General features: G+C 46.2%; 1 protein-coding gene across 9 annotated transcripts in view; it reads left to right on the forward strand.

Annotated features, from left to right (window-relative positions):
- The first annotated feature begins 739 nt into the window (after positions 1-739).
- Positions 740-25,322, forward strand: part of FGF13 (fibroblast growth factor 13) — a 233,815-nt gene continuing 209,232 nt past the window's right edge. Inside the window, exons 1-2 of one of the 9 annotated variants that reach the window (XM_083723021.1) lie at positions 740-1,079; positions 11,265-11,513. In XM_083723021.1, coding sequence (XP_083579147.1) covers positions 11,465-11,513 — 49 coding nt within the window. In that variant the 5' untranslated portion in view covers positions 740-1,079; positions 11,265-11,464. Of the gene's footprint in view, positions 1,080-10,726; positions 10,807-10,904; positions 11,514-25,322 lie in introns of those variants that run through there. The other 8 variants (XM_083723020.1, XM_083723019.1, XM_083723017.1 and 5 more) reach the window with 8 other exon arrangements.

Below are 25,322 nucleotides of genomic sequence, written 5' to 3' on the forward strand. Positions count from 1 at the left end.
CTCAGCCACAATCACGGTCAGAGTTATGAGTGGTTTCCCCCCCCCCCTTTGACGGATTTGCACATCTGATTGACCTTTTACAGCTGTATTCTCAAAAATTAACAAACATACAGTGGTACCTCGGGGTACAGACGCTTCATGTTACAGACCCCGCTAACCCAGAAATAGTACCTCGGGTTAAGAACTTTGCTTCAGGATGAGAACAGAAATCGTGCTGTGGCAGCGGGAGGCCCCATTAGCTAAAGTGGTGCTTCAGGTTAAGAATAGTTTCAGGTTAAGACCTCCACAACAAATTAAGATCTTAACCAGAGGTATCACTGTACTTTTAAAGAGTGAGGTTCTACAGCTGGTCTACCTCAAGTCATGCAGCTGAGTGAGTCCCTTCATTTGATGTGGTATGCTTTAAGAAATTGAACACTCTCTGTGTGTACATACGTATGCATCACTGTGGTGGGCTTGTGTTCAAAATGTGGCAAACCAGCGCTTTTGTTGGCCCTCCTCCAAGGGGAGCCATGGACGGCTGCCCTAATGCCCTTTCTTGACAGCACCCCTGACCACTCGTCTCTTCCTGGGGCCTCTCCTCTCCAACTTTGGCTCTGAAAGGGATCCTCCATGCTGTAAGGTGATCTGGATGCACAGCTGCCTTCTCCAGCACTTAGAGGAGAGCAACTTGGGAAGTCAAAACAACTTGAGGAATTCTGTTTCACTAAAAATAGCTGCTGGAGAAACCCTGTGACTTGCAGCTTTTTTGGCTGGGCATGGCAGGCCTCTGACCATTTTCACTGCATGGGTCGTTCTTCTGTCAACCTCCCCCTCCCCACGTTCTACCAGATTCAGAGGGTTGTTCCTCTCGAGTGTTTTCCCAAGGCCACGGGAAACTGGGAGAAGGAGTTGTGTTGTTTTTTTAAGGACAGAGATTTGTGTTTTGTTTTGTTTTTGTGCCATTGTTCTTGGGGATTTTTTAAGCACATGCTAAACGCATAGGATTAATTCAGGATTTTTACTTCTGTAGAGCACTGGAACTCCTGGCCAGGAATAGCTTCTAAGGCACACAGCTCACGGCCCTTTCTCAGATTAAGGTAGGTGACACAGTGGTGGTGGGGAGGGGAGCGTTGTTTGGGTGAACTGGATCCAACTTTGAAAGAAAATAAAAAGCTGGTGCATCCAGGGAAGAACATGAAAAAGTATCATTGGTTTTCGCACTGTTTATATAGGTTCTTTACAAGCTTCTATCTCCCTCTCACATAATTCCCTTCTGGTTTAATTGGAATTGTTGTTGTTTAGTCGTTTAGTCGAGTCCAACTCTTCGTGACCCCCTGGACCAGAGCACGCCAGGCCCTCCTGTCTTCCACTGCCTCCCACAGTTTGGTCAAACTCATGCTGGTAGCTTCGAGAACACTGTCCCACCATCTTGCCCTCTGTCGTCCCCTTCTCCCTGTGCCCTCCATCTTTCCCAACATCAGGGTCTTTTCCAGGGAGTCTTCTCTTCTCATGAGGTGACCAAAGTATTGGAGCCTCAGCTTCAGGATCTGTCCTTCCAGTGAGCACTCAGGGCTGATTTCCTTCAGAATGGGTAGGTTTGATCTTCTTGCAGTCCATGGAACTCTCAAGAGTCCATTCTTCGGCAATCAGCCTTCTTTCTGGTCCAGCTCTCACTTCCATACATCACTACTGGGAAAACCATAGCTTTTACTATACGGACCTTTGTTGGCAAGGTGATGTCTCTACTTTTAATTGGAATTACAAAGAGGATAAGGATAGTCTGGTTGGGTCTGACCAGATCCTTCTTTCTACTGTGGCCTTGGGAAGCCAACAAGGAGTGGGTGGTGGTGAATATCCCTCTCCTGCTGTTGCCCATTTGGAAAGCAGCATTCGGGATATACTGATTCTAAATATGGAGGGTCCATTTAACTCTCGTAGCTTGTGGCCAATTCTCTTCCCTCTCTGTGTTTTCCCCCAGAATCAATCTTTGCCAGCCAGTGCTGGTGGAGGCTGATGGGAATTGTAGCCCAAAGCACCAGGAGGATGCCAAGTTGGCAAAGACTGCCCCAAATTCCCTCTAAGCTAGTGGCCATCTCTACCTTGAATTTCAATAACTGTACAGGTGAAACAAAAAAAAATTCCTTCCAGTAGCACCTTAAAGACCAACTAAGTTAGTTCTTGGTATGAGCTTTCGTGTGCATGCACACTTCTTCAGATACACAGACCAACACGGCTACCTATCTGTAACTGTACAGGTGAAGAAGTCCTTTCTTTGTCTGGCTTGAATCACCCACCCTTTATTCCACTTTTGACAGATCCTAAGTTCTTGCAGATTTGAGAGACAGAGGGGAAAAGTCCTTGTAGCATAGCCATTTTCTCCACATCCACCGAGAAGCTCTCTCAGTGCTGTCCTCTCCCTCATTGCTAAAGCAGAGCATCTGCTTTACCTGCAGAAGGTCACAGCATCAGTCTCCAACATCTCCAGCTACGGATGGGAGAAAACCCTGCCTGAAACCCTGGAGAGCTGCTGCCAGTCAGTGTAGACAATACCAAGGGTCTGAGGCAGCATGAGGCAGCTTCCTGTGGTGCTATGCTGCCCGCCACTCCAAGTAAAATAAAAAGTTATTCAAACGCTTTCAAACTTTCCTTCTGGAGGAGGTTTCCCAACCATGTTTGGGTTGCATTGCTAGGTACATAAAGGATGTGGGACCCTGGCCCATGACACAGATTTTCACTAGATTTTCAAATGCTAATTTACAAATATAGATTCTCTTAAGATGGTGGGCAGCTGAAGTCTCACCCCATCATTTTGCCCTGGTGCCCTTTTATGCAAAGTATTTTTTTAAAAGCTTTCTTAAAAGGGAAGGGCAATGTGGCAAGATATCCTGGCCTTGGAGTGACAAATCTTTGCCTCCCTGCCCCTCAAAGAAAACGCTTCTGTTTGTGCTGTAACATTTAACCATCTTTGTTCCATCTTTGACTCTCTTACTGGAGACTCTCTAGTCTTCCAGACTCCTTGTGTTTGTCAACAACCCCGCCCTCTCCAGCAGCAAATGAAATGCAATCCTGAATTGGGGATGGCTTCGCTTGAATCATGGAATAACAGCGTAAACGGTTGGGATGGAAAATGTAGGGGTGATGGGGAGATTTGATCCCTGATGCCCTTTTTGCAGTGGTTTGTAGAATTTCTGTAAAATGTAAGATGAATCCATTCCTGACTACCATGACACCATGCATGGAAAATTCAGAAGTGCAGGGTAGTCACAGCCACACAACACACCCTTCTAAGATTAAGCAACCCTTTAATATTATGCAATAATATTATAATTAGGAATGCATTGCAATCACCAGTACAGATGTCCACATGTTGCTACTATTTTCTCTGCAGTAGAATGGACAGTTTGGAAGTGCTCTGATATATTCTTTCAGAGTGGTGTAAGTCATGTTTTTCTTGGGGTCCTATTGTACGCAGCAGAACTTGCAGCCACTCTCCTGAAACTGAAGCACTTGGTGTTTTCACTGTTCCTGTGTGCTTTGGAGCACACAGAACAATCTGTGTTCTTCCTGGGGCTCCTTCTCCAGAGTGACCCTAGGAGCCAATAAGAGGCTAAATCACCTCCTTGATGATGATGATGATGATTTATTAAATATGCATACCATCCTTCATCTGAAGATCACAGGGCAGTTAACAACATAGAAATACAAAGCGAGAACACAAACTACATAAAAACAAGAACAAGAGCAAAACCAAAAACTCCTCCCCTCCAGTCAGCTCCAATTGGTTCCAATCAGCTCAAAGGGTGAGAAGATTTATTTCCAGAGGCTAAAAAACTCACTTTCCTGCTAATTTAGTGGCTGAAGGAAATTGGAGCCAGAAAGTCTGCTGGGAGCCTGCTGCAGTAATAGCAATGGGTCTTCAACCCTGAACCACTGCTCCTTCAGCCACACATTAGTGGCAGAGCAGGGATTTGCAAGGTTTACCTCGCATGGGCTGATTCACTCAAGCAGAGATCCCTCCATGGGCCAGATTGCTCGCGTGCGTGAGCGTGCGCACTTGCGATTTCCAGTGTCTGCGTCTGCGCAGACGTGATTTCCAGTGCTGCGGAAGTGAGTCCCCGCACCACACTGTGCTGGTTTAGCGCAGCACACTGGAACTTGCCGAGTGGGCAGCTTGGTTTTGGGGTGGCTCATGGGCCAGTTAAATGACCCCCGTGGGCTGCTTGTGGCCCATGGGCCATAGGTTGCCAACCCCTGGTGGTAGAGCATCTGCTGTGTATGCAGAAGGTCTCAGATTCAATCCCCGTCATCTCCAGGTAGGGCCGCAATTTTCCTACCTGAATCCCTGAAGAACAGTTGCCTGCTGTGTGGACAATACTAAGTTTGCTGGATCAGAAGCCTGGCTTAGTATAAAGCATGTTCTTATATCACATCAACCTTAGCCGAGTTTGTTGTGGGAAGTGTGTGTGGAGAAGCATGTCAGCTTTCAGGAGAGAAAGAAATAGCTGTTGAGAGCAGTCAGCTAGCATTCTGAAGCGCAATGTGCCATCTTTGCCACCACCTGTAAAGAGTGTCATTCTGATTCTTATCAAGGTGTCCCAAAAAGAAAAGACAATTTTATTTGTTCAGGTAGGTAGCCATGTTGGTCTGACACAGACAAAATAAAAAAATAAAAAATAAAAAATTGCCCAACTAAGCCCAACTAAGTTTGTTCTGGGTATTTATTTATTTATTTATTTAAAAAAATATTTGTTGTTATTATTATTTACTCTTATTTCTTGCCTTTGAAACCTGCCCTTCCCTGCAGGGCAGGAGCTCAGCCTAACCCTGCCCACCCTCTCAATTTTATCCTCCCCTAACAACCTTGCAATGTAGGTGAAGCTGAGAAGGAGCCATTAGCCCAAGGTCACCCAGTAAGCTTCCTAGCTGAGCAGAGATTTGATCCAGTGTCCTATCTCTTGCTCTTGTCTGATGCTCACACCATTTCATCATTCCTGGCTCTCACCTCCTGGTCCAACTTTGCTTGGTTCCAAAGGCTTTCAATAACAGGAAGAAAAACACCTATTCCCCACCCCAGATTTAGACATCTAAAAGTGGCTGTGTTAATGACTGAAAGACTATTTGGCACTAAAATATGTGTTATAAACTCTCTCTCTTTGTTATTGTACCGAGTACAATGGCTCTTCTCCAAATTCAGGGTGACAAGTGAGGGCTGCAAAAGAATGTTGCAGTGCAAAGTTTTGCTGTTTATGATTCTAGCTCCTCTGTTCTGCTCCCCCCCCCCCAGTTTTCCATGTCCCCTGCCCCACAGTGGCCAGTGTAGGGTTACCGTATTTTAAAGAAGAAAAAAGAGAGGCTACATTTGCTGATGTCTGCTTTTAACTATGGATCTCTATGGTGACTATTTTACATATCCATGAAAAAGAGGGCATGTCCTGGATAAAGAGGTCAACCCTACTTCATAGAATCATAGAAATGTAGAATTAAAAGTGACCACAAGGGTCATCTGGTCCAACCCTCTGCAATGTAGGAATCTTTTGCCCAACATGGGACTCAAAACCATGGCCCTTGAGATTATGCTCTACCGACTGTCCTACTATGTGGCCATAGAGCACGCTCAGTTCCCATTGGGCTGTTTTGGAATTGCCTTCTAAAGATTTTCTGTGTTTCTGCTAACTTAAGGGTTTCACCAAGCCTTCTTACACCTTGAGTAAGGGAGACATTAAATAAATGTATAACAGAACACATGGTATGGTGAAAGTGGGTAGAGAAAAGTTTTTTTTTTCTCCTTCTATCATTGCACTAGAACATAGAGCCACCCAATGAAGAGGAATGTTGGAAGATTCATAACAGACAAAAGGAAGGCCTTCTTCACAAAGCGCATTGTTGTACCACACAGCAAGAGACAGTGATGACCACCAACCTGGGTGGCTTTTAAAGAGAATTAGACAAATCCATGGAGTAGAAGGCTCTCCATGGCTGCTAGCCCCAATCCGTATATTACACCTTCACTGTTGGAATGGGCGAATGAATACCAGTTGCTGAGGATTACAAGTGGGGAGAGTCTTGCTTCAGGGCTTTCCATGGGCATCTGTTGGCCACTGTGAGAAGAGGGTGCTAGACCAGATGGGCCCCCTTTTGGCTTGATCCAGTACGGCTCTTCTTACAGTCTATTGTGCATTGGCAAATGCCCTTTTGGCTACAGAAGGACTGATATGTGGAGACCTGAGATAGTATTGGAATATAAGACTATGATACTCATATCTCAACTTTCTAACATTATGGAACTCAAAGTAGTGTCCCACTGGGATCCTGGGTGATCTCCTATCCAGGCATTGACCAGACTGAGGTGGCTGTATCCAACCATTCCTGGAATTAGACCCCTAATAAAACCATACCAAAATATGTGCCTTTGTGATCTGCAGAAAACCATGCTCCAGATATGGAAATGTTCTGGGAGTGCTAAATATTTTAAAAAGAAAAGAAAAAAAGAAAAAAAGCAAGCAGACTGAAAGGGCTTGTGGTGGCTGACATCTTATGCAGCTCTGCTGTGGTCTATGAATTAATTGCTGCCTAGCTCCAGACAGCTCCAGAAGGCAAATGTTTCCTGCTCATTAAATTCTGTCTGTGACATTGTGCCTGGGTCAGACTATTGGGGGTTCTGACTTTCATACAGCAAATGGGGCAATGAAGCAGAAAGACCCCATTGATTGTGATTGGCCAGGAGATGGATGACATCAGCTGGGAACATCCACACCTCCTTATCATTATCCAACACTCTTAAAATGCTGGTGCTTCCTGAAAGGCAGGGAAGGGACAGAGCAGGAAGGGCTGGGTAGTGCGAGCATATATCTTATGCACATGTAACCAGCCATTAATTAGATCTGATTCTGGCTCTTGCCTGCAAAGCTTATGACCCATTAAACAATTCACCAACCACATGTGGTGCCTCTTGTGTCTGGCAGACTGCAGGGCTCATTGAGTGGGCTACATTCAACTAGCAGTGCAGGTCAGTGTAGGAGAGCTACAGTTCCACTCAAGTCTTGCTTGTGGGCTTAAAATAGGCATCAGGTCTGCTGTGAGAACAGGACGCTGGATGAGGTGAACCGCTGGGCTTGACCTTGCAGCCATGGCCAGAGGAAGCAATGTTTCTGAATACCCATTGCTGGAAACCACAGGAGGAGAGAGTTGGTTTTGTGTTCAGATCCTGCTTTCGGGCTTCCCATGGGGGCATCTGGTTGGCCACTGTGAGAACAGGATGCTGGACGAGATGAGCCACTGGCCTGATCCAGCAGGCTCTCCTTATGTTCTTGTGCGCTTACCTCTTTTGAGGGGCCACTACTTACAACCCTTCTCCACTGATGCAAAAATCTGAGGCATGTGTATAATTTCTGATACACATTCTTAAAACTCAAGCTGGGAAACCTTCAAAAGAACTATTGAGATATGAATTGCATGAGTTTGGAGCATTCCTAGTGTCCTCTAGTAGCAACCCACATCGTTCCCTCTCTAAGGCTGCAATTTTTAATCTGTTTTAATCTTCTTCTTTTGAAGTTTGCATCAATTAATAAGACACCTCCAGTTAATCAGGTGACACTGTTTAACATAAAAGGTGATTATTCTTAGTATAAGTAGCTGGAGACATTAAATGCCATTTCAGATGAGGTCTTCTCCCTTCACTCTTCTGCAGGCGGGATGGCCTCTCTTTAGGGCAACATGTAATGACAAACCATTAAAAAGTGTTATTTCCTCCCCTTCAACCTCCTCATTGTTTCAGTGTGTGAAATGTATGCATACTGAACCAGATAAAGATTGCTTCCGTCAGATAACAAGGCAGCTGTCATCTATCAGATAGCTCAACTGGTAGAGCATGAGACCCCTTAATCTCAGGGTTGTGGGTTTGAGGATCACATTGGGTGCAAGATTCCTGCCTTGCAATGGATTGGACTAGATGACCCTTGTGGCACCTACCAACTCTGCAATTCTATGATCCTACCTACCTACCTTCAGTGCTATATTTCTAGAAAAAGAGGTGTCAGAACTCACCATGAACACCTCCCTTGTTCTCTTATAATGGCAATGATGCCCAACTGAGAGGTGCTGGCATTGTGTTCCAGTGAGTTCCAGCTTATTAAAAAAACCTCTGCAGCTACCTATATATCATATAGTTATGTGGATCAGCCCACAAATGCAGACATTGTCTGCTGTCCTAGGTGCTGACTGTGAATGGGCAACTTAATGGATCCAGCTGCTCTCCCTTCTTATGATCCATTATCCTTAAACCAAACTTGGACTGGACAGTCCATAAAATAGAGGATTGCATTCTGCAAAGTAGGACACATGCCCATTATTGGAGGAGGGCATCAGAATAGATTGAGAATGGGGAACCTCAGGCCTGCAGGCTATCTCTATCTGGCCCTTCAAACTTGCCCCAAGTCACCCCTCATCTCTACAATCCACTTTCTGGTCTTGCTTTTCATCCCAAGTGCTTTTGCCAGGCTGGACTGTGTCCTTGAACTCTGATCATGCCTTTTGCTTGCCTGCATGGAGGGCAGAAAGGGTTGTGTGAGCATGGGCAGAAAGCAGCCTACTGAACAAAGGTATAATTCACATTAGTTGCCCTGCCCACTTTTGCATCCATCCCCACTTGTCACTGGCATATGGCCCCCAGAAGGTCACCTGGAGAGGAATGTGGCCCTCAGTTTGAAAAAAAGCTTTCACACCCCTGGGATTAATGGAAGATTGCTGTTTTAGGCATAAAGTGATTTATTGACTGACTCTAGAATATCAGCCAAGAGAAGCTCGGCATGCATTCAAATCCAGTCAAAATTTGCATTTTAAGTTTTGCAATGCAAGACTTTGAGTGGAGGACGCAGCTCTGCCTCCTCCAAAATGCACGTTTAGTGACACCAAAGGTAATCATCACTTTTCTTTTCCTCTTTAAGAAAATGCTCAACATCCTTCTTGGGGAGTTATTTGGCATTTAAGATGAAGATGATGTTACCTTTGGAAGCCATTCATTATGGCTGAACACCAAGATGTGTGTCCAGGATTGGAGAACTTCCTCAACTCATCGAAGTCACACAAACACAAACACAAACACACACACACACACACACACACACAAACACACACCACTTAAAGAATTTTAAAATCCAGATTTTTCATAATTTGTTTACGGCTAAAGGCGTGGACAATACATAACCTATGGATTCTTTTCACCCAGGTGACTTGGCAAGTCCTACCATTCTGTTGGATGGGGACTTACCTGGGGGGGGGGGAAGGATGGCAAACACTATTCCCCCCCTTTCTTAATTAGGAAGAAGAATTCACAAGCAGTGGGAGAACAAGTGTTGTGGATACTTATCCTCATGCTTCTTGCCTTGGTAGACCTTTCCAACTCCTCTGTTCAGCTTTGGTTCTGTTGGCTTCAGGGGCTGCATGACATCAAGAGTCAGCACAACCAGGCATTTCCTGGGGGCTGCTAACAAGAGCCTCCTGGGCTGGGCCTCCTCTTCACCACTGCAGCCTCCTTGCTTCACCCTCCTCTTGCTCTTGCCCAGGTAACAGGAGCAGTGATGTTGAGGAGCCAGAGATGTCTCAGCCCTCTTGCTCATTGGCTCTCTAACTGGCAAGCAAGCAGGAGGCTGCAATGGTGAGGAAGAGGTGGGGCAGTGGATGGCGACAATGGAAGTGAAGTGGGAGCCTCACTGAGGAAGGGGGTCCCATGGAGGGTGTCTTGCCTGAGCAGCCACCCAAAGCTGGAGCTGTTTGCATGTTCTGCAGCTGTAAGATGAAAACTTGATGAAGGTGAAAGGGGATGGGTAAAAAGGAAGATGTGAAGGTCCACAATTCCAGCTTGGGTCTCATCAAAGCCCAATTCAAAAAAGTGGTCCTAGCGTTTCTTCCTCCTTCCCATGGTGTAAATCTACCCTCTGGTTTAGTGAATGTTTAAATCCACACAGGGTGGTTGCAGCTGAAAATTAAAGGCATTAATGCCTTCCAGATATTGAGCTAAGCAGCTGGGTGCAGGTGGTGTGGTATTTTGCCCTTTTCACCCACTGTGAAATAACAGCATGATCCTAGGCATGTCTATTTGGAAGTAAGCTCCATGGTGTGTAATGGGACTTACCACCAGTCCAGCATGCCCAATAGGATTGCTGTCTTGGATTCTTTACTTCCGCTGTCCCAGGGAAGTAAAATTCTGCCTTCCCTAACAGAGGCCAACCCTCTCTTAGAGGCCAGCCCTTTACTGGAAGGTGTCCTTGGTTGGAAGAGATGCTGGGTTGAAGTCTGCCTTAAAGATCAAGAAGGGACGGCAAGGCGGCCCTTGGAAGTTGCTCTATATCCAGAACCTGGAGAGCAGGCACACAGGTCATAGGCTTCCCTATGGAGGAGCATTGCGCTGCTATGCAAATTTCATATGCAAATTTCATGCAAATTCGAAACCCTCTTTTACTGTATTACGCATTTGCTCTCCTTTCTTTTTTGGCCAGCAGAAGCAGCCCCCGCCCATCCCTCTTTTACTCCAGACCCAACAGGTAGCGCCTCTCTCTCCACCTGGGGAACAGCTTTGCCCATAGCTATTCTCCCTACCTGAACATACAATTTGTTGAGCGACTCTCCTGTGTTTGAAAAGAAACCCTGCAAGTTTTATCCACGCCCCTCTCTGCAGTGTAATGACCCCCCCCCTCGTTTCTTCCAACACCTCCCTAGACTTTTACAAGAATCGTGTGTGTAGGAGCGGGGGGAGGCAGGGAAATTGCACGCTCCCTCCCCCAAGCGGCAACCCCACCGCCCTTCGCTTGAGTGGGGAGAACAAGAGAGGTGTGTGTAATTCTCTGCCTGCCAGTAGCATCTGGGGGGTGGGGGTGGGCTGGAGCTATTAGGAGTGGTGGTCCCCTCCTCCTCCTCCTCTCCTGCTGCCTGGGAAAGGTGGAAGGAGGAGAGGGAATCTCTGGCGGAGGAGAGAGAGGCAGCAAACTGCTTTTGTCTCTTGCAAAGCTCCCAGCCAAGGCGAGGGAGAATCCTGCGGATGTCCAGGGGACCCCCCTCGCTTTCACTGCCCCCCTTTCTCCTGTACTAGGCAGGAGGGGGGAGAGAGACAGCACCAGCCAGCAGGTTCAATACAGTCTTTGGCAGTGGTGGTGGGCTTTAAGAACCCTCCTGCACCAGGAAAAAGCACGAGGAGCCATCAAGATTTCCTCCTGATTCTTCCTTTCTTCCCCTCTTTCCCTTCTCTTCTTCCCCCCGTCCCCTTCCTTTTTTATTTATTATTTTTTAAGAAAAATACATTTTGCTTTTAGGAGTTCCTTCCTCTCTCCAACCCCCTCTTCGTTTACCCACAAAAGAAAGGTGGGGGGAAAAGAAGGCGCTCTCATCGCTTCGTCCACATATCTCCATCCACTGCCTGCATTTTCTGGAAGTCCAGTCGGATTGTCCACACGAGGTCTCTTGGGGGGATTTTACAACCAAACTGGGATCTATGAGCGGGAAGGTGATCAAGTCAAAGGAAGAGAAAGATGCATCTAAAGGTAAGGGGCCCGGCCAGGTGTGTGCGTGTGTGCGTGTGTCTCTCTCTGTGTTTTGCCGACCCCTTCTCCTCCTCTTCCTCCTGCATTCTCCACAACCCCCCACCCCGCGCAACACCCCTTTGTCTATACACCCCCCTCCTTTCCAGAATTTCCTTTGTCTCTCTTTCTGCCTTTCCCTTTCCGTTCTGAGCTCTGGGAAGAAAGAACGGGAGGGGGAGAATAAATGGGGACAACGGAAGCCTCTTTCCTATCTCCCCCAGTTCACCTGCTTTAAGGCATTATTTTATTTTATTTTGCCTGGGTGGGTGGGGGCTGGCTTCCCAAGGTGTTTGGGTTTGACAGGTCCTCTTCTACCTCCCTCTTTCCAGCATTGTGAAGGGCGGGAAAACCACATTTTGGGGTGGAGGTAGATGCTGCAGTGTCTTCCTTGGCGCTGACAGTTGGGGTGCCTTCCTTTGTGTGCGAGCGCCGCGGGGAGAGGCAGCATGTGCCTCGCCGGCTCCCGTGTTCTGCAACAGATCTGGAGGTACCAGGAAGTGTGGGAATATCAACCCCGCATAGTACACCGTCCTTTATTTCTTTATAATTATCATCTTGGTGGTAGCAATTGGGGCTGTAGCCTGATATATATGTGGGGCGTGTGGTGTGTGTGTGTGTGTGTGTGTTTGCGCGTATGCGCGCAAGGGAAACGTGCCATTCCCTCCTCCTCCTGGGGTGGGTAGTAGCAGCGAACATAGCCGGCGATGCTCACTCATGCGGTGCTTGGCAAAAGTCAGAAGTCTTCACACGCGTCTCTCTCGCCCTGTTACTTCCCCCTTGCCAAATAACCCTGCAACATTCCCAGGGATCTTCAGAGGTGCCACAGATGGAGGAGAGACATGGGGTACCACCACCCCTCGTGTCCTTTCTGGCACCGCCGCCCCCTCCCCCCGGCAACTCTATGCAAAAGAGGCCGTTTAACTACCTGGTGTTGGAGCCCATCTACTAGCGCATCTGTCCGTGTGGGTTATTACAGCCCACATTGGAGAGGAAACAATAGGATATTGTGGTCATAGCCCCTTTCAGGCCAGGTGGCCTGGGCGTTTAGATACAGCTCTTGCAAAGAAGCGGGGGACAGGGGTGGGAGGCTGGTGGTGCGGCGTGGTGGGGGGCTTCTTGAAAATTGACCACCGAAGGTTGCATGTGTCCGAAAGAGGACATGTGATGCTTTGCATCTTATCTTCCCTCTCTCAGCCACTCCCCAAACCCACACTGACTTTCAAGCTTTCCCCCATGCAAGGGACTGGATTGCTTTTCTTCTTCTTTTGAATGCATAACAATTGCCATGGAGACAAAATAGAGTTGGGGCGGGGGGCGGGGACAGGAATGGAGATGAGGACTGTAAGAGGTTAGCGCCAGCGGATTACTTTCATAGACAGCCCCACTAGCACGGAAGGTAGACCAAAGCTCTTCGCGGGCTGGGCCTGGGAGAGAGCAGGGGAAATCGGAATGAGGAGTGCGCGCGCGCGCGCGCGCGCGCGTATTGCCTCTGTGTGTATGTGTGTGTTGTGGGGAAGAGTAGCGAGCGATGCTTCCCAAACAATCCGTTCCACGCGCACGAGGTTGGTGCAAAGGTGTCCATTGCCATCTCACTTGCTATATTTAACCTTACTAAATTTAACATGCACACACACACACACGTTTGGTGCACCAGCCTCTAATCCCTCCTATTATATACAGCGCGCGCTCACGGGCACGCGCGAGCTCCCGGAGCTTTTTAAATTTTGGTTCTTGAAATGAAACATCTCCAGGCTGGGGATTTTTATTATAATTTTATCCGGGTGTGCTACTGATTCTGCAGCAGTTTGTACGTGCATGACCCTGCCTGCACCCGAGTGACCAGGAGCCAGTGGTTCACACGCACATACCTCGAAAAATAAACAAATTAGGGCCTAATGAAAATCGTTCGCATCTCAGGCTACACAGCATGGTTATGCCAAAAACCCTTTGTGGGTTGGTGGTGGCTAAACTGTTGTATTCCCACCAGCCTCTGCCTGGACTCAAGATCTGCTTCCATTCCCACTCCTCATTTAGTCTAAGTGGTTTGCGGACAAACAGATTGGTGTTGAGCATTATAGGCGACATCTATTTTTGGGGAGGAGGGGCATTATAAAGTTACCGTTTGGCCAGGTGTCGTTGTTCAGTGAAGATGAATACAGAGATGAGTGTGCGTTTTAAATCAACATACAATCTTATTGTTACATTGAGTGGAGACTCTACTCCTACGTTCCCGAAACAGCTTGAACAAGTTGTCTTGCGGGACGAGGGTGTTGATTTTAGATGCATCCTCCCTTTGTAACGCTTCTAGTTCCAGCTGTACAATTTGACCCCCCCCCCCCGTTAATTCAGTATCAATGTATGCCGTACTTTTGATATCTGTTTCTAGCTCCTTTTGCTCTGGAGAGCCGAGTATGTACCTGGTGGGGCTGATTTATCTAACTGTCCGCGTGATGTTTTCTGGCCAGCCTTTACCACCCCCAATTTGTCTTTTTATCTTCTTCCTTGTATCAGTTGTTAGAATGATTCTTCCCGGAGTTTTCATGGGTGAAAAAATGCCCTTCTAGGTTCCTCCCGCCCACTGTTCGTCATACACAGAGTAAAGTCATTGAAATCTATGGACGTGATTAACTCCGTTAATTTTAATTTGTCTGCTCTGAGTAGAACTCAGCTGAAGTCAGCCCTGTGTTGACCAGACTTTTCAGACCTGATTTGCTATTATTATTATTATTATTATTATTATTATTATTATTATTATTATTATTTCTTGCTGTTTAACATTCATTGCACGGACCCAGTCATGGCTGTTTTTGGAAGCAATGCATGTAGTTGGGGACTTGCTAGGGGGCTGGGTTGTTGATTATTCCTTCTTGCCTTTTTCAAGAATTTTGGTTCCACTGTAGACCCAGATAAACTCTCCCTCCCCTGTATATTATTTCCTGTGCTGGGCAGACCGGTTTGCTGCATGACCTAATCACCATTATGAACGTTATTCAGTGTCCTTAAATATAAATTTCTTAACATTTCAGCACATGCTCCTTAATAAACCCAGTCCTGTGGTCCTTAAAGCGTGAACTGCAACATGCTGTGCACCTAATGCACCTAATCATTCCAAAGGGTTGACTGCACATAGTATGACAATTTCCAGACAGACTCCATCAAAACAAAGTCAAACAGTATGAAAAGTTAGTAGGAATGCTTCAGCAAATACAACAGTGCATCACTTCTCCAGACGTCACCACCATCTGCTGGACGTCTGGCAGCTGCATGTCTGAAAATGATTTTGCACAGAAAAGTGTTGCATTTGAAGTGATGTGTGGTTATGTCTGTGGTGTTATATATTTATAGTGGCCTATTCACACATTCGGCCAGTCATGGCTTGATGTCAGTGTTGGGTGGAGCTTTACTGGGCTCGACTTAGAAGTGCCTTCCTTAAGATGAACTAACTCAGGACAGGCATATTCTGAGCTCCGAATCTCATCTCTCTCCCTCTCCTGACGGGTTCATAGGAAATGGCAATGACATCTTGAGGCATTACTTTGGAAGCGTTAGTGTGCTGTGGTGTGATTAGAGTGCCAGACCGGGACGTGGGAGACCAGGGCTCAAATCCATACTTGGCTATGAAGCTCACTGGGTGGGTTTAGGTCAGTCACTGTCTCTCAGCCTGACAGGGGTGTTCTGAGGAGGAGAGGAGGAGTACCATGTCTGCCCCTTGAGCTGCTTGGAGGGAAAAGTGGGATATAAATGCAATAATAAATAGATAACAAACAAGCAAGCAAAGCTGCTCTCCATATAGGCATGACCATGATGGATGGGGGGCCTCCTTATCCCAACCCTTCATGCCTCCCCCAATTTGTTTGCCCCAAAATTATCTTTCCTTATTGACTAGCAATGAGTAGAGTGGTGGCTGAGGTTTCCATTACCACAAGAGCATTCCCTAGACCCATGGGAAATGAAATTAAGGTCCCAGGAGCCCTAGGAAACTGTGTTTCCCAGGGGACCTGGCCCTTGTAATGCTACTGTGACCTAATGAAGGCCCCTGAAGCAGCCCTTCTCCTCACTGCCACCTCATCCTGGTAAGTTTCAGTGGGAAAGGTAATGGTAGTGCTCAGGGCAAAAGTAATTAATGAGTTAAGGATCAAAGTTCTGTAGGAGAGCGTCTGCTTGGCATGCAGAATGTCCCAGGATCAGTTCCTCACCATCTCCAGGCAGGGCTGAAACTTTGGAGTGTTGACAATGTTGAGCTAGTTGGACCAGCCATCTGATTTGGCATCATGTTTTTATTCATTTAGTTCACAACATTTCTATACTGATCAGTTGCAATAATACTTTGAAGCAGTATAAGGTTTGTTACTAGCTGAACCCAAACTTTGGAGATTCATAAGATCTATTCAGTCATCCTCTCCACTGCTCCATCCCCATATTAGTATGACATAAGAAGGAGAGCAGGAGATGAGCCCATTGGCCTCACCCCCTCCCTGTAGTTCCTGCAGCCCCCACTCACATCTGGAGGCTGAACATCTGCTGCAGGAAGCCTCACATTCTATTTATTCACTGAAAGCATTTTAAAAATGTCTTCAATCTGAAACAGAAATGAGGAACATCTGTGGACATCTGAATGTTGATGGGATTCCAACTTCCATCAACCTCAGGCAGCATGGCCAATGTTCAGGGTGATGGCATGGAGTCCACCCACATCTGGAGGGCCAGAGGTTAGGCATCCTTGATCTACAATGGATAATAGGCTGGCATGCAGGAGACACAAAAGAAACTCATCTTTCCCAACCTATTTCCCAGCTACTATTCCCAGAGTGGTTTAACAGCCAGTCTTTCTTCACAGGGAATTGTAGCTCTCTGAGGGGAATGAGGGTCTCTTAGCAATCCTCAGTGCCTTACAACTCCCAAACTTCTTTGGGGGAACCCATGGTTGTTTGAAGTGGTACCATAGTGCTTTAAAAGTATGGTGTGAATGTGGCCTCAGTCTCTCATTTTCCGAATCCTTGCTTCAGTTCTTCACATTTCTGCAGCAAAACCCCTCATGAAAATTCACCAACATTTTCATGTGGATTTATCCTAATATGAACAATTTTTTAAATGTAGTTTAGATTAATATGCACATTTTTACAGACAATTGTCCCTAATATAATGCATTTTGTATGTTTTCACCATTGTATATGTCTGTATGCACTCTTTCCCCTGGAATGCACATTTTTGTTCTTGTTGGTTGTTCAGAGAAGTGTGAATCTAGAGGGATAATTGGGTTTCAGTTTGTAGATTTGTTCAGGTAGTTTCTCACTAAAGTGCAAATCCCCATTGCTTATTTCAGAGTCCCGTGCTTCTGAACTTATGAGTAAGCCTCTATTGAACTTATTGGGACTTACTTCTAAAGATTCCTAGAATCATCAAATTGTAGAGTTGAAAGGGACCTGAAGGGTCATCTAGTCCAACCCTTTGTAATGCAGGAATCCCAGCTGAAACATCCATGACAGGTGGCCGTGCAATCTCTGCTTTAAAAGCTCTAAGGAAGGAGAGTCCACCACCTTCAGAGGGAGTCTGTTCCAATGTTGAACAACTCTTACTGTCAGAAAGTTCTTCCAGATGTTTGTTGGAATCTTTTTTCTTGAATCCATTGGTACACATCCTACCTTCCAGAGTAGGAGAAAACATGAATTCTCATGTAACAGAGGCACATTGTTAATGCCTCCATCATCACTTTACCTGCCTCTGGAAATAGTTGAGACTCACTCTTGCAGTATCATGCAAGTATCTTGCAGTATCATACCAACATATGGCTCTCAACCACTAGCAACATTAAAAAAAATAATCCCACATTTTCTCTGCAAAACTCAAGGTGAGGGGCATGATTCTCTGACTTCTCATTTAAATCCCACAATTGCCCAGTGAAGGGGGTTCGGCTGAGAAGCAGTAATTGGTCCAAAGTCACCCAGTGAGCTTCATGGGTGAGAGGGGATTGAGTATTAGAGATAGTGGCAAAATAGAGACCACTGAATGTCCCCTTGCTCATTCAGAGCCCTGTTCGGCAAGAAGCAATATGAGAAGGCAAATCCTCCCAAGACATCATGCTTTGAAAGGATTTCAAAAGTGGCAAACAATTGCTTCCTCATTTCTCCAGTGCTAACATTATTCTTTGCTTCTCTCTAGGGGCGTTTGAGTTCTGAGATTCTCATTCTGGCCACGTGAAGCAGTCTGCCCTTGTGCCCATTTTCAGCCACGTGGTATAAATTCAGTTGGCTTCGCCCTACAGCTGGGCATGTTGTGTGGCACCAGCATTAAACTCTTATTTCAAAAATCATGAACAACACTCCCAAACTGGGATGCATTAAGCAGAGCAACTTGTTCCTCAAAACCTGTGGGGATTTGGGTTCAGGTTTCTTGGGTATACTGCACATCATGCCAAACTGCATTTGAAACTGAGGGAACTTCCAAAAGCATTTTTTTTGGATGTGCCATGGAATGAGGACAGCCCACTTTTTTGAAGAAAAGTTTTCCAATACCCCTGTACAAACGCCCATTCTAAATTTGCTCTTTGGCACCCAGCCTTTTGAGTTCTAATGAAGAAAAGTACTATGTCCCTACCTGGTAGTGAAATTTGCTGTCTTCTCCTGAGGGATTGCTCACTCAGTAGAGTATGAGACTATTGATCTCAGGGTTGTGGGTGCGAGCCTTACATTGAGCAAAAAAATCCTGCATTGCAGGGGTTGGACTAGATGACCCTCGTGGTCCCTTCCAACTCTACAGTTCTATGATTCTATGAACCTTGCCCCACCCTCCCAGAACAGGAGAGATAGCCAAATGCTTTGTTGGGTTTTAATGGGAACCCAACTTGCCCTTCCCAGACCAAAAGAAGAAGTGAAAAGCAGCTCTTTTTTGAAATTCACACCTCTAATTTTTGCATGGCAGTTCTCCAGCCAAAGAATGCACATCAAAATGCAGAGGTCACAGTAGTGCTCATTGGATCTGTTTGTACCCTAAATAGGCAAAGCGGGACCCTCCTGGTGGCTCAGCAATAAAACTGCTAGTATATTTGCCAAGCTAAGCAGGGACAAGTATGGTTTCAAATTGGACGGTGGGACCATGTGTTGAGATTCCTGCTATGCAGGGGGTTGGACTTAATGGCCGCAGGGTCTCTTCCAAAGCTGCAGTTCTATGATTTGGGGGTAGTTTTTCATGGTACTAAGTTCTGCTTCAGTTGAAAGTTCTGTTTCAACTGAAAGCTTTTCAAAGTTACACAGACCGTTTAGGATATCTTAATGTCTGCTGGTTGCACTGCTAGACCTGACATAATCAGCATTTGTACAACCTCATTATACAGCCTCATTTGGTAAAGCAAAGAGACAGAAGTAAATTTTTTTGTCTAGCCTGTATGGCTAAGGGGATCCAACAGCATATTAGCTTCAGTACAGAGAGCTCCAGGAAGACGTGGCAGATATTTTAAAGAGCATTGCAACTGAGGCTGTGTTCTTTGAACTTCAAACATCACAGGCAGGCTTAGAGCAAGGAGATAAACCCACATTATCAATTTATGGGATGAACATACCCTTCAAAGGGGCAGGCAGCCTCGTAACCATTTCAATCAGGTTCTCTCCTCTGCCTCAACCCCCCCCCCCCGCCAACAATATTTTCATGGCAACGGACAGGTGTTATTTATTTGTATATGTATTATTTGTGTATGTATTTGAGCAAGCTCTATTTTGCTTTGTGTCAAAAGACCTCGGGGCGGACAAGGTTTAAAATGTAAAAATCAAAGCAGAAAATCAAAGGAAGGTGTCAATCATTCTGAATATTTTGACACCATAGGTCAAAGATTGTGTTACCCATAAGCCCGACAGAGGAGGAATAACTTCAGCTGGCCCCCCAAAATAGCTAGTGTTGGTGCCAGCTGAACTTTGTGGTATAGGGCCGACTGTTTCAAATCTGAGAAGGCCCTGCCTGTAAGTCTTGTAAGTTCTAAAGCTATGTGTTCCTTGCAGAAAGTTAGCTCCACTAACAGAGTCTCCTTAGCTTACTATGGAGCCTGGGAAGGGATGTATGGGGTGCCATGTTGTTTGGGCAGATGGATCCTAAGCCATGGAGGGCTTTATCAATCAAAACTAAAGATTTGGAATTGGGGCTGTTGACAAGATGGCAAAGGGTGAAATACCACAATTCTATGATCCTGCGCCATCAGGTCCATAAGACATGCTCATTGTATTTTGCAGCAGCTGCAGCCTTCAGGCCATATTCAAGGGCAGCTCCACATAGAGTGAATTACAGTAGTCCAAACAGGAAGTTTAGCTATGGCTAGGCTAGCCTTGCCCCAGCTGGACCAGCTGGAGCTAGGAACAGGAACTCTGTGCCACTGAGGTAACTTAGGCATCCAGCAACAAATTAGAATCTCATGCCCTCCAACATTTCTCCAATGAAAATAGGAACATCCCATTCCATAATGATAATTTTACTATTTATACCCCATACATCTTACTGGGTTGCCGCAGCCACTTCTCCAGAAGAGGGCACCTTCATAATTTCCACCCCTGGGGGTTGGCCATCCATGATGTCCCCATTTTGTCAGGCTTCAACAAGACCAGTTTAAGAAAGGCAGCATGAGCCATTGCTGAAGACTATTGTGAACAGAAGTACATATTATGTAGCAAATGCAGGTGTACCCATTTGTGTCCTAAGAAAAGCAAGGTATTATGACCTGGTGTAAATTCTGCAAACCGGGCAAGGTTGCTTTGTGTGTTTTGTGAAAGCATGGTGACTGGCAAGGCTAGTATGGAGGCAGGAGAGAATGTGTGGGTGGGCTTACAGCAAGTGCTTGTTTTTGGCCATCTTTAACCCATATTTTTTGCACCTGGGCTCTGACTTGAGAACCAATTCTGGCTTGGGGAGAGATGGACTTGGTAGGATGCTGAAAGGGGAGAACTGGCAGGTGTGGATAGAGTTAAGAAGTACTTCTCCCTCTTTCGTAATGCTAGAACTGAGATCAGTCTGATGAAACTGAGTGTTGGATGATTCAGGACAGAGGAAAGAAAGTACTTCACAAAGTAGCATAGTTAAACTACCTCCCGCAAGACGTAGTGAAGTCCACCAACTTGGATGGCTTTAAAAGAAGTTTAGATAAATTCATGGATTTTTAAGGCTCTCAGTGGCTACCATCCATGATAAGCTGTATCATGCCTACATCCAAATTCAACACCCTGTTCTACTGTGACCACCCAAGTGCCTTTGGGAAGCAGGACCTGAACACAGCAGTGCTTTCCCCATCTGCAGTTCCCAGCAGCTGTTACTTCCCTGGGGTCAAGAAGAAATCACAGTCCAAATGTTTTGTGCATATAAACTCTTCAGATCTGGTTTTCATCTCCTCCCTTCTTCACTTTTTATTTAATTTCATTTGTGCCCAGCCTTTCCCTACAAATCTATAAGGCAGGCAACCACAGTAAAACCCACAATGAAAATTGTGACATAGCAAGCACTATAAAAAACCATAACGTGGGGGAGAATCAAACAGGAATATATAAAAATAGCAGCCAGAAAATGTATCATTGAAAGATACAGGTTGAAGCACAGAGTAGCAGAGAAAGCCAAGCAGCTTTGCAGGCCATGCACTTGTTTTTGAAGGTAAGGTTTTCTTGCCTGGTGGTGGAAGGCCATCAGCAAAGCAGCCCCTTTGGTATTTGACAGAACACAGCCCCTAAAAGGGCCGTGTCTCAAGTTTCTGACAAATGCACATCAGATGCTGTGACAAGAGAGAGCCAGCAGTAAATCATACCAAGCGAGTGGAATTAACTCTTTATTAGCAAAAGGATCTGCAAAGGAGTGTCAGGCTTAATAAGCACAGCAGCTCATCCCTGGTAGGTCTTGCCCCAAGGATCAGTTGCCCATAGCTGCCTAACTCCCTTCTTCTCCAGGTATTTCCCCAAGCAACCTGAGACTGCACCTGCATGAAACTAACTACTCCGCTGCCCACTTCATACCTCTTCTGGTCCTAGAAGACCAGTGGTGAGAGGAACTTGCATCAGGAGGGAGAGACAACCTGGATTCTTCACTGACCTTTCTCTTGGCCTCCTTTCTCCCACTTTCCAGGTTTGGATTCGGCCCCTGATTCTGAACAGGGGTGTCTTACCCATAGAGGCTAGTGGCACGAGGTGCCGGGGCACCAAGTTCTGGAGGGCGTCAGGGAAGAGGTGGAGGCTGGACACGGTGCTTCCTGGTATCAGCTTGCTGCTTTCTCCCGCCTCCACCATGCCACGCCGAAGCAGTGTGGAGCCTCCGTCTGCTGTGGCCACTGCGGCACAAAGTGGCCAGCTGAGCTGGGAGGGGCTGCGTTCAGCCTTTGCCTCTTCCCCACCAGAGAAGCCACCCTCCAGCCACTGCCCGCCTCCTCCAGCCCTGCCGGCAGCGCCGCCCTCCCTAAAAAACTCTGGAAAACCGGGGTTTGTGTGTGGTTTCGTAGGGAGCTTTGTACCACGGTGCTGAATATGCTTAAGATGGCCCTGATTCTGAACTTCCTTCTGCCACAGACTCTGCTTGTTCACTAAACCGTGTTATCTCTTCAGCTTCTGACACTTCCGCTTCCCCGTCTTCTCCCTTTGATCACTTACCATCGTCCCACCGCCAATCCCCAGGCTCCAAGCCTTTTTCTCTTGGGGGTTCCCTAGTTAGTTTCTCCCACCATTCCTCTGCATCCAGCCGGTCCATGACATGCTGACAGATGAGGAGAAGCATCATTTTGGGACATCTCAGCACCCAGGAACTGAAGTGCAGGGAAAAGCATCCAGAAGTTTAGGAAGGAGGATTTCTGATGCTCCAGATGTTTTGCTTTACTGCAAGCACAGGCACTAGCGGAGGAATAGTGGTGTGTGGGGAGTGCACTGCCCCCGGCAGCATGATCCGGGTGGGGTGCTATCACGGCTGCCTCCCCGCGCTGGGTGCCACACCCCCACAGGCGGCACACCACACCCCCAGGACGCATGGCAGCCATGCCCCCGCCTTCTCTCCATGCCTCCCCCACCAGAGCTTGAAGCTTTGCCACTGAGCACAGGGAAAATTTTCAAGCCCAAGGACCATGTGCCCTTTGAAGGAATCTTCTGGGGACCACAAGCCAGCGGTGGACACAGCCAGAGGCAAAAGTGACAAATGTGATTGAGACTAGTTGCTACACCTAGTTCACACAGCCCTCTCTCTCTTCGACACATGCAAGCAAGAGGAGTTTGAAGACACATCTCACTCAGGCGAGGCACACAAGGCGAATGGCCCAGTGAGATGTAGCTGTGGAAGAGATGTAGTGTGTGGGGAGAGACTGGCAGCTAATGCGTAACTAGGGTTGCCAGACCCCCTGGCTGACCTGAAGTCTCCAGGTTTGTCTGCCCCCTCCCCTCAGGTTACAGGCAGAAGCCTTGAACCTCCAGGTGGGCGGGAGTGCCTTCTCTACCCAGCCTCCCTGAGCAGGTTAGAAGGAATGGTCTCTCACTTCAGCTGGACACCCACTTTAGCTAGGGTTTCTATCTTAATTTCCAACCAATTTACATTTTTGCTCATTTGCCAGTCTTTGTGGCTTTTATTTGAATGACATGTTCTTAGACTGTGACTGATGCTTAATGTGCCATGCTTAATGATGTCACTGGGGCCACTCCTTTTGATACCACTGTAGGTTACCCCTAGGTCTCAGGTTTAGACCCTAAAATCTCAGGGTCCAGGATGCTCCTGACCTGGGAATCGTATGTGCAAATACTGTAACCCTTCCAAGTGTCCCTATTTTCCAAGGATGTCCCTGTTTTAGAGAAGCCATCCCGGTTTCTGATTTGATCCCAGAATGTCCCACTTTTCCTTAAGATTCGCCTATTTTCATTGGAGAAATGTTGGAGGTGCCTGAAGGCAATCCTGTAAAGGGAAGGGGTTTTTTAAAAAAAACTTTTAGCATTTTATGTTTTTATATATCTTGGAAGTTGCCCAGAGTGGCTTGGGCAACCCAGTAAGATGTTGTGGGGTATAAACAGTAAAATTATCATTATGGAATGGGCCGTCCCTATTTTCATCAGAGAAATATTGGAAGGTATGGTATAGCAATTTACAGGAATATGACAGGTTCCAATTTGTCTCCCACAATGCACCTGCTAACAGGACAAATTCTCTCCCCACTCTTCCCTCCGAATGTCAATCTTATTAGTGCAATAAAAAGCTCAACATTTGTTCTAGGAAGTAATACAGTATTAGCAGAACCATAACATGCAATTTGTCTTTCAGATCCGTGTTTCATATCTCTAGCCAAAAAAGCAACACCTTTATACTAAACAAGAAGTTCTGCATCAATCTTTTCCAAACAATGCTGTGTTGTCAGCTCCGAACATCCTGTTCTGTGAAGACTGCTTGTTTTAAATGTCCAAGCCAGGTGTTTGTGGTGTTTTAAATAGGCTGTTCATCATTAGAACTAGAAACATTTAATTCACTGCTGCAATTAATTGTAGAGACAATATTCCACAGAGGTCCAGTTGAAAATTCCCTTAGACTCTAATGGTATCATACTATTCATGTTTACTCAGAGGTAAGCCCCATTGAATCCAGTGGGGCTTTCTCCCAGGTAAACATGCATAAAATTGCAGCCTCAGGGATCCAGAACATATAAGATGCTGATGGAAAATTAAAAATTAGCTGTGTGTATAAAACAACCTGTCCTTTCATGAAGAAATCATATTACTTGTTTCCAAAATTTCATTATGAAGGGACAAGACAAAAATATATTATTGAAAGAAGCATAGAATTAGAAATTGGCTTCCTCAGCAGTTGTGCTTTGCCAAATTGTATACAGTGGTACCTTGGTTTACAAACTTAATCCATTCTAGAAGTCTGTTCTTAAACTGAAACTGTTTTTAAACTGAGGCACGCTTTCCCTAATGAGGCTTCCCGCTGCTGGTGCCCTTTCACCATTCGGATTCTGTTCTTAGACCGAGGTAAAGCTTGCAAGGTTTCCTCCAGATGTTGTTGGAGATCACTGGCCATGCTGGCTGGGGCTGATGGGAGATGTAGTCCAATAACAACTGGAGGACATCACATTGGCTACACCTGATATAGTTAGCCTGTTGGAACTGAATTTTATAAAAATGTTTCGCTCAAATTAGCATGAATCCAAGCCATTAGTTTCCATATCCACTTTTATTACTGCCAGAAGAACATTAATTCCCAGATCACAGTTCTCTTCACCTGATGAGTTTATCTACATTCAAAAGAAGTATTCCAAAATTACACCTATTGGCTAGGTCACATAATCTTTGCAAAGTACTCTGAATGCTCTGAAGAGCAATATAAATACTAATAGTTCTTTGAATAACAAGTTGTTGAAGAAGATCTGTAATTAAGATAAGAGCGTAGAAGAGTCATGAGCACATAAAAAGAGTCCTACTGGATCAGGCCAGTTGCCCAGTTAGTCTACCATCCAATCTCCAGCCATTGTGGCTAGTAGTGGCCACTAATAGCTTACCCTCTATAAATTTGCCCAATCCTCAAAAGCCAGCCACGTTGGAGGCCATCACTACCCCACCGGATCGGACTAAAAACTTGTCTAGTTCAACATTATTCTCTTAGCATCCATGGAAGATGCAAAGGGTGAGATCCAGCAGCGGCTGATCTGGGCTCTCCAATTCCAGCCCTGTGCAATGCTAAAATTAGGAGCCCTCTTCCTTTGGGTGCCTCCCACCCTTCCTCTGTGTCCAGCCAGTTGGTGACAGATAGGGCCACAACTCTTTAGACTGGGGAGGGAAAGCTCAGGCCCAAGGG

Source organism: Podarcis gaigeae (genome assembly GCF_964106915.1).
Source record: "Podarcis gaigeae genome assembly, chromosome: Z".
Taxonomy (NCBI): domain Eukaryota; kingdom Metazoa; phylum Chordata; class Lepidosauria; order Squamata; family Lacertidae; genus Podarcis; species Podarcis gaigeae.